This window comes from Penaeus chinensis, chromosome 39 (assembly GCF_019202785.1).
Source record: "Penaeus chinensis breed Huanghai No. 1 chromosome 39, ASM1920278v2, whole genome shotgun sequence".
NCBI lineage: Eukaryota > Metazoa > Arthropoda > Malacostraca > Decapoda > Penaeidae > Penaeus > Penaeus chinensis.
The window spans coordinates 3,812,760-3,822,759 of NC_061857.1; the positions used below are offsets into that span (position 1 = coordinate 3,812,760).

The 10,000-nt window shown below is 38.6% G+C and overlaps 1 protein-coding gene across 6 annotated transcripts in view; it reads left to right on the forward strand.

Annotated features, from left to right (window-relative positions):
• The window catches only part of LOC125046404 (GRB10-interacting GYF protein 2-like), a 43,612-nt gene that overhangs the window by 12,377 nt on the left and 21,235 nt on the right, over window positions 1-10,000 (forward strand). For all 6 annotated transcript variants that reach the window (XM_047644172.1, XM_047644171.1, XM_047644173.1 and 3 more), the window contains 5 exons: window positions 3,438-3,612; window positions 3,752-4,082; window positions 4,302-4,730; window positions 6,325-6,504; window positions 9,311-9,420. In XM_047644172.1, coding sequence (XP_047500128.1) covers window positions 3,438-3,612; window positions 3,752-4,082; window positions 4,302-4,730; window positions 6,325-6,504; window positions 9,311-9,420 — 1,225 coding nt within the window. The remainder of the gene's footprint in view (window positions 1-3,437; window positions 3,613-3,751; window positions 4,083-4,301; window positions 4,731-6,324; window positions 6,505-9,310; window positions 9,421-10,000) is intronic.

Below are 10,000 nucleotides of genomic sequence, written 5' to 3' on the forward strand. Positions count from 1 at the left end.
GCTGGTAGTGATAGGAAGAGGAAAATAACTTATAGTATATAATGGTGAGAAGTCCATTTTTAAGTTACTACAGTGTTAGTAACACTGCTGCTCAAGGAAATAACTGTAGTAACTAGCTAACATCTATGTGAATGGAATTATTGCATTATGACTAACTTTGTTTTAGAAAGTTCAGGTGCAGTCCAAGTGCAGCTAGAATTATCTTGTTTTTTTTAAAAAATCGTAGGTTATTTATCTTAAAAGAAAAAATTGTAAAAGTATTTCTTGCTGATTCAGGCTTTCCTGTCTTATATAGACTTGTAGAGGTGCAATCTGTGGCAATTTACTTCAGTGGCACTTCACTTTTGCAGCTTCATAATGTGCAGTTTAGCTTTTTCATATTTTATTTGTAATGTTATAACTAGTAAATATATATATGCTTGTTTGTTTTAAATTCAATTGCATATTAATTTATTAAAGTAGAACAGATCTAGGTGTTATAAAGTGAAAAAGTGAAAACTTTTCAAAAGTTTGAAATCAAGAGAGACTATTTAACCCACTAGTGATGGTTCCTTTGGAGTGCCATACACCCTACTTTCCGGGTGGCAAATATGGCAGCAAGTGGCCACTATCGGGAACCCCTACACATGCCACCGATCGTGAGTGACCTAATCAGAGCATAAGCACTGTTTTTTCGGCCCATTTATAGCCTTGGGATTATATTGAAGTTTATGCCTTGGAGAACTGATCATGATGTTTTACGTGCTCGTAAAGCTAAAATACAATGTTGGCACTTGTAATGGTTGGAAGTTTATTATAGAGTCCAGACTCTCTTATAATGCCATGGGCATTGCCCTCAGTAAAATCTTTGCCAAGATATTGTGAGGGTAAATTAAGAGTTTTTATAAAAATGATAGATTTATTATTTTTTTGTGTTCATGGCATTACAATGTGCTTGTTACACCTTAAAATACCCATAGATACAAAGGCTGATGTCACAGTCGGCACAATAGCTCCTGCTGCTCTGACCTTCTACACAGAGTGCTGCTGATTCTACAGAGCATGTCTCACTGCAACTGATGGTCTCACTGCAGCTCTGCTCCTAGTTGAGTTGTCCCCTTCTCTGAACTGCCCCGAGAATTCAGAGGCAAGGCCAACTTTGAAGGCCTTCTGAGATTCTTCTAATCCCAGGGCACAGTGGATGGCCCAGGCATTGGCAATGGCCATTTCATAGAGGAAAAAGACCTTACTGTACCATGCCTCAGAGCGGTGACTCGGATAGTAACTGGCCATTTGATCACCAACATCGACACCCTTTATGCCAATGTCTTAATCTTTTACCACCAATGGCTTATCCCCAGCCATTGCAGCTGTATGCACTGTTGTATGCTGCAGTTCTTCCACATCAAGGACAGCATCCCCCTCTTGCTGCTTCGGTAATCGAGATCATCCTTCCTCCTCACACTGAGGTCCTCGGGCATGAACTTCCTGTTCAGCCGGGCTGTCCCTTCTGCATTAGTCTTACGTGACTGCAACACATGAAAAAGACTTGGCGACGTATACTAGTTATCCAATAATAACTGGTATCCTCTCTAAAGGAGGTCACCAAACTCTATCAAGTACAGCACCACTTTCGTGGACGAGGGCATGTCGCCATGGTCCTGCCTGCATCTGGGCCGGTACTGGCACAAGGGCTGTAGACCTTCAATCTGAACCTCACCTTCTTGGTTGGGTTGTAGTTCTTGAAGCCAAGCTGCCCATGGAACTTCCACAACAACTCGTCTATGGCGATGTCCTGCCCCAGGATGAATGTTGACTGGAATGTGTCATTGAGGGAGTCCATGACTGGTCGGAGCTTCCACAACTTGTCCTCTGAGAGTGGAGCCCCTTCCTCCAAGTGAGCAAAATGGTGTGTCATCAAGTGGTCGAACAGATCCCTCGACCTCAGCAATGAGGCCATGATGCAGGATGCACTTAGTTGACCAGTAGTCATGGTAATTGGGGAGAACCACCATCCCCATTACCACGCAGATACCAAGGTATGGGGCATCCACTTCCTCATGTGAGGGGAGGTGGCAGGAGGATGGGTAACTGCATACCTCTGGGAGTGGAAAAGAAAAACATTCTGACTGCTCATTGCAAGAGATATTTACTCAATATGGATAAAAATGGAAAGAAAACATTAGCAATAATGAAACTTGAACAGTTGGTCTCCTGGACAATGAGATCAAGGAGATCTTCAGTGAAAAAAGAGTTGAAGGATCTCCAAGAGCATGCTATACACGTCTAGCGTCACCTTGATGCCAGAACTGCCTGAAAACGTGTGTTGTTTGGGGACATCTTCTTGCTCCCAGGAGCATTCCTCTCTAGCAGCTTGGCTGCCATGCTAGAGAGAGGCTCATCACTACCAAGTGTTGTGTTGCTTCATTGGAAGCAGGGGTTGACATTGTCCTCTGCCCTACTGGGGAGCCACTCCTCCCCATTATCCTTGGAAGAGTGGTCAAAAAAGGTGGAAAAACAAGGAGAGCAGGGAGAAGAGGAAGATCGGCTCAATGGGCATCGCCAAAGCACCTTTGTAGGAGGCGCTGATGTCAGTGGCTGGAGGTCATGGACCTCAGAGGAGGAGGAGGAGGGAGCATCTTCGAATGCTTAACCCATCATTGCTGGGTAACAGAAATCCTTGAGTGTGATAAAATCTGGTGATTTTTGGTAATAGCTAGACACTGGATGTGGGAGTCAGCCACATCAAACAGAACTTCCTGCTCCATGTGCTCTGGTGCATTGCTGCGTACCCTGCAGACCAAGTGATTTGTTATGACGCTGGTACATGTGACCCGTGTGAATCGGGTTAAGAATGGCATTGTGAGAGTAATGAATGAGGTGCAGGCACCTCTATATATACAAGAAAATTCTCGTGCTTCGACCTGTCAGAAAACATGGAAGTAACAGTAGCCAAATTTTTATCACAAAGCAGTAGCATGGTGTGTGTAGGGGAATGTGCAGAGGAAAGAATTGAATGCTAGGTTAATATTCTGTTGAGTACCAGAATTACTTCTTCGCAGATGTTTATTCATGTTAACCCAATGGCGACGGGTCACGGATATCGCCGTCATAACAATACGCACGATGTGCGGTGTGCGGCTGTCCGCAGCGGCGCCGCGCCAAAACGCCCCGAGGCAATGATTCGGCTTGATGGACCGATATCACGCGCTCGGAGTCGGCGCGCTGCCGCCGTTCGCCAGAGCGTAGAGTTTTTTTTAATTTGCTATACCCGGCGCCATTGGGTTAAGAAAGAGGAAGGAAACTTGTCAATCTGGTTGGCTAAGGGAGAGGGAATCCTAAAAGCAGAATGGGGTGGGGATGAAATTGTCAGCTGAAGGAAACTTGCAAAAAACGTTCCAGAAATATTAGTAGACACTACATATGTCTCTTTGGTAATGAGACTCATGTTTTTCCAGGTGCACGATGTGGTTGGCGAGAGAGAGAGAATGGCCTAGATGGAGACTGGGATGATGGCTCTGGACGAGGGACTGGCAGGGGTGTCCCAGTCTCCTCACGTAATACGCGGCAACCTTGGGATGACAAAGATGGACACCACAGGAAATCATGGGAGGAAGATAACTTACCAGAATGGTGAGTATGGGTATCTTGGGGTATGGGAAACGACTAGTTGTATTTGAAATTTTAAATGTATTATTGATAGTGAACATATATAGCAATTCTGTAGTCTTTACTGAGTCTTAGAGATATCCTTAATTTTTTTTTGTTTCAGGGCAACTGAGAATGCAGATGAGAAGGGTGGAAGCTTTGATGCCTCGGGTGCTTTCCATGGCCCAGGTTGGTCAGATGAGGAGGAACCATCTGCTGAGAACCGAGGTGGTGGACGGCCAAGGCACAAGTCCACAAGTCCAGACAAAACAGTTAGAGGGAGGGTGACTGTGCTTCCAAAGCCAGAATTGGGCAAGAAAAAGAATGACGCAGAGCAAGAGGAAAGGAGTAAAAACAGTGGGTCACCCTCTGAGCCTGGTCAGGAAAAATCACTTCCAAATGCAGTAGGAGCCAGCCATGAAAGTGGGAGTTCAAGAGATCTTGCAGAATCACAGGTAAACAAGCAGTGGCACTCAGTGTTTGAGTACCTCAGATAGAGACTATATTTTCAACTTATGATTAGTTTGTAAAGCTTTCTGTAGGTTAACTAGTTTGATACTGACACATTTAAACACTTAAAAAAAAAAATCCTGCCTAAAAGGTGTAAATATAAAAAGTTTATTGCTGTGCCACATGTTTCTGTACTCTTCTTATGACATTAACTTGTATTTCAGAGAATGATGAGAGAAGACGACTCTTTGAAAGAGGAAATGCCAGTCACGAATTCTGTGGACACAGTCTCAAGTAGTCATGCTTCGTCCCCCCTCATTAATGGTATATCTGGTGATGAGGACAGTAGCAGAGAGATGAATCCAGCAGAAGGAAATGATGGAAGTGGTACAGTTCCTGGCCACCATACCAACTCTCCTGTCGAGCCCTTGCCTGAAGAACAGAGACAGGGAGAGGAAGAGAAATTAGAACACATGCGAAGTGTTGCTGATGATCTGGTGGCGAAGCTGGTGGAGGAGGATGACATGAGACCTCAGGCAGGGGGGCCTAGCCAGGGTGTGGCACCATCTGGCCCCATGGGTGCAATTGTGGAGTCAGGGAGCCATGCTTCGCAAATACCCGGGGAAGACAAGTGGTACTACACGGATCCTCAGGTACGGCTGATTATTTGGAAGTAAAGCTTTCCTGCTAGATTGCTGGAGGTAACAGGCAAACTGAGGCTTTTGGGATAGGCTAACTGATGAAAGGAAATAGTTCATGGTTTGTGAACAAGATAAGTCAATAACAGAAACAGTAATAACTAGCTGTAAATAGATATAGTGTGAAATAGCCAGATAAAAGTTAAATCTTTGCTGAGGTCCAAGATGATTTCAATCAATGTCAATTAAGTTGAAACTTAATTCATAAATAGGGAAGGAAGAAATATTTATATATGATATATATATAATATATAAAATATATATATATATATAATATATAAATATTTATGAAATATATATAATATGTATATTTATATATGATATATATATATAATATATATATATATTTATATATTATATATATATATATATTTATATATTTATATATATATATATATATTTATATATTTATATATAATATATATATTTATATATGATATATAATATATATATTTATATATGATATATATTTATATATAATATATATATTTATATATAGTATATATATATTATATAATATATATATTTATATATATAATATATATATTTATATATAATATATATATTTATATATATAATATATATATATATATTTATATTTATATATAATATATATATTTATATATAATATATATATTATATAATATATATATTTATATATATAATATATATATTTATATATAATATATATATTTATATATATATAATATATATATATATTTATATTTATATATGATATATATATTTATATATAATATATATATTTATATATATAATATATATATATATATATATATATATATATATATATATATATATATTTATATTTATATATGATATATATATTTATATATAATATATATATTTATATATATAATATATATATATCTAATATATCTAATATATATATATATATATATATATATATATATACATATATATATATATATATATATATATATATATATATATATATATATATATATATATATATATAAAATGATATATATATTATACATAAATATATGGTATATATACATATATTATGATATGTATTTATATATATACATATATTATATGTATATATACACGTATTTATATATATGTGTATATATATATATATATATATATATATATATATATATATATATATATATATATATATATATATAATTGTGTGTGTATGTATATATGTATATATACTATATATACTATATATGTGTATGTATATATATATGTGTGTATATATGTGTATATGTTGTATGTATATATATGTATGTTTATATGTGTGTATATACATGTATATATATTTATATGTATATTTATATTATGTATGTATATTATATGTATATGTATATTATATGTATATGTATATTATATGTATATATATTTATATGTATATATATTTGTATGAATATATATATGTATATATATATATATATATATATATATATATATATATATATATATATATATATATATATATATAAAGATGAGTTCAGTGGGAAGATTTTTAGATGGTCCTTTAATATTTGCCTTTGAATTCCAGGGTGAGGTGCAGGGGCCGTTTAGCTGCAGTGATATGGCTGAGTGGTATAAGGCTGGCTACTTCACCTCAAACTTGCTGCTCAAGCGCGAGTGTGATGACCAGTTTGCTCAGCTTGGAGAGTTGACGAGAGTGTTTGCTCGAGTACCTTTCTTACCTGGACCACCCGTACCCCCCTTAAAGGTAAGTGTAACTGTTTTGGTGTTCTCTTACTGTTTTACATTAGAAAAGTATTAGATTCTTGTCTTATTCCATATCTGCATCTAATTGATTACCCACTCCTTGTTGTTTCCCATTAGTTGATACCTTCAGTTGATTATCTTGACCTTCACTTTTGAATAAACTTCTTGTTGATGATTGGCTTGCATATACATGTCAAGGCATGACTGGACTTCTTTCTAAGTGGACATATGTCAATTCACACTCAAGTTGTGTGCCCAGAACAGTTGTCAGCTTGTTTGGACATTACTGCAATGATTGAACACATCACTAAAAATCCTGGCATTAGGCTTATGTGAGCTTGTAGGCTGGGCGCATGTGAACACGTGTGCGGCAACAAGACCCCATGCCTCTTATTTGCAAAATTATTTACTCTTTTTATTTGCATTATCCAGATGGTAATATATTTGTTTTAAATTTCACAGACTACAATCATTTCTAATGGTAGTCTACAACTCAGTGCAAGAAAAATAAAACTGTAACATTGTTACTTAAAAAAAAAAAAAAAAAGGAAATGTTCAATTTTCTGTAAAATAACCTGCTGTGAATACGATGCAGAGCATGGAAATGGTGTCCTTCTTGGAGCCGTTGCCTTCCTGTCACCGCTCACAGACCTTTCTTTCCACACCCATACATAGATAGGAATAATGCAAAATCACCAAATGAGTAAAATAAATCTCCCAATATGTTTGTGGACTCATTGCAAGTCTTTTCCATCCCCTGACTGTGCATGGCACTGACTGACTGTGCATGGCACATGGTCCAATTTGGAGCATAAAGATCCCATGAATATAACCTTAACCCTTCAATGACGTTTGGTCTGGCAGTCTGCTACATGTAGCGGATCTTTCCGCTTGACTTGCTTTAGCATGTTGCGATGCTTATAGCCATACTCAGCATAATTAGTTGGTTTGTTATGACGGCTATAGGTGTGGCCCAGCAGATAACGGGTTAAGGGGACCGACTGTCCCTGGTGGAGAGGGAGTTAGCTAGCTTATGGTATATGTACACATGAGAAAACTACCAAAGGACTGTTAGAGCCCACCCATCCCCACCCACCCACCATTGCCATCCACCCACCATCCTGGTCCCTTGCTAATATCTGGGCATTAGGCTTATTTAACTAGTGACTCTCCTGGATATGTGGCTGGTTGACCTGGTCTTGAGGGCAAGTATGTGGCTCTCAGATAGAGAGCCACATACTTGCTCAGATAGAGAGCATTGCTGACAGCTGAAGGTGATCTAGACGTGTTTAATTGCCTCATATGCTGCTACTGTTGCTGCTGCTGCAGCTGAGCCAGGAATTGGTGATAAGATGGAAGTCAAGCTGCGTCATGCAGGTGTTGATGGTTGCCACATCAAAAAGGTTGTAGAACTTCTAATACCACTTGTTGGACTCTCTCAGTAATGGTTATGACTTTGTAAGCTGGTCTTAAAGGTCCATAAACCCCTTGCCTTTAATATAATCTATTATTGTTGATGATGCTTGGTCGCAGACCTCTCCTTGGTGGTTGTGCAACAGCTCAACCCTATCATATTTGTTTATTGTCCATCCAGGACATTGTTAACATACCAGTTGCTGTGCTCTGATGGTTCACCTCTGTCAAGGGATATTCTGCCAAAGCTCAGTATCCCTAGGGCATGAAAATCTTCAAGCAATGGAGGATAGCAAGTTGTTGGAGTTGGTCTTCAATTTCTTCCTTGAAGTCCCTGAGGTCTGGGTGGTTGAGGGGTGATAGGCCTCATTATTCTCCTTTCAACTCGCCATGGTCTTGAAGAGGTAAAGAGGATGTTCTGGGGCAGCCTTCATGCTGCTTGGGCTCCCTATAGAGGTTCATGGCTGGGGATCATGTTAATACATACTAAAATGAATGTACAGCAGGTGAAGCTGGCTGGACATTATGAATTGGAGGTCTGAATGGCTTAAAAAACTGGTGCCACCCTCTTTATAGACTCAGTCAGGTCAATTCAAGTCTCTCAACTAATACCCAATCAGATCAGTCTAGCCATGTAGCTATTGCCAAATCAGGTCAGTTTACACAACCTATATTGATCAGTCGTGTGGCATTTTGTACTACCTACCCTCTCCAGCCCTCTGCCCTAGACTGCTTGCACTCTTTCACAGCCACCCACTCCCATCCAGTCACCCACAGTACTCCCCTATATTCCCCCTCAACCCTTTTTCTACATGCCCTCTTCCATTATATGCCCTGGACACATCCCCAACATCTGGGCCAAAACATTGCTGTTAGTATAAACCCACATCCCTAACATTGCCATTAGCATATGCCGACACCTGGCATATAGTACATTTCCATGTTGAAATTAGTTCTAATAGTAGTGTTTTAAATAGTCTTGATTTTCTATGTGTTTCTGGGGATGATGTGTGATCTGTTTGGTAAAGAAGCTAGAATCATACAAAGGATAATCACATTCTTGTAGTAGTCCTCTGGGCTGATTTACACACCACAAAACTTGTGGGAAGTAACACACAAGATGTCGAGCATGCTTCTGGAAGCTGAAGTTGCCCCTGCACAGAGCTCTATATGTAGTAATGCAAATGTGTCCTTGCCTGAAAAATTTGGCCATCCCCAATTTTTTACATGTTGATTAATCTTAAGATTAGTTTGGATTCAAACTTTAACTCAACCACTACCCTATGTGATGGTCCCCATAATTGAGAACAGCAACATATTTTTATTCATTTTTTATCTATATATACGTGTGTATAATTTTTATGTGTACCACAGTGATTACCTTTATATTTCAGTTAGCAGAGTTGCTAGCAGCCCAGAAGCAGCAGGCTGAGAGGGAGAGAATTGAGTTGTTGCAGAATTATATGCTTCAACAACAAGTTTACCAACACCAAATGGCTATTAGGTAATAAACAATTTTGTTTATATTTTAAGTTGACATTAGAAATGCACAACGCCATGTATAGTAGATCCTCTTATAACCTGGTACCAGTGACTGGCAGTCCTCTATATCACTTGTTTGACAGTACTTGTTCAGTGTTTCTATACTGAAAGATAATTCCTAAAAGATACTAAGTGTACTGGGTACTTTGAATCCTAGGCATTAGCCACCAACTGGCCCTTCCTAACAGCACTTCTTGCAACAAAAGATGTACCTTTTAGAAAATCACAATAGCAGAATTGTAAATTGTGAGCACAGGAGCATTAATACTCTAACCAAGACTTGGTTAAGAGTATTCTTAATCCCTTTGGTCCGGATGAGATGACCGTCACATCATGGGAAAATCTGGCTGCAGGCCAGGTGATGGGAACTTGCCTTCGTGAGCATTTCGGCTGGAGGCAGGGATGACGGAAGAGACTTGCCACAAGTACACAAACATCGTGGGAGGTTGATTAGACACTTTGGTGATTTTGCATTATTCTCATCAACTAGTATGGAAAGTAATGTCCATGAGCCATGACTGGAAGAGCACTGGCTCAATAGA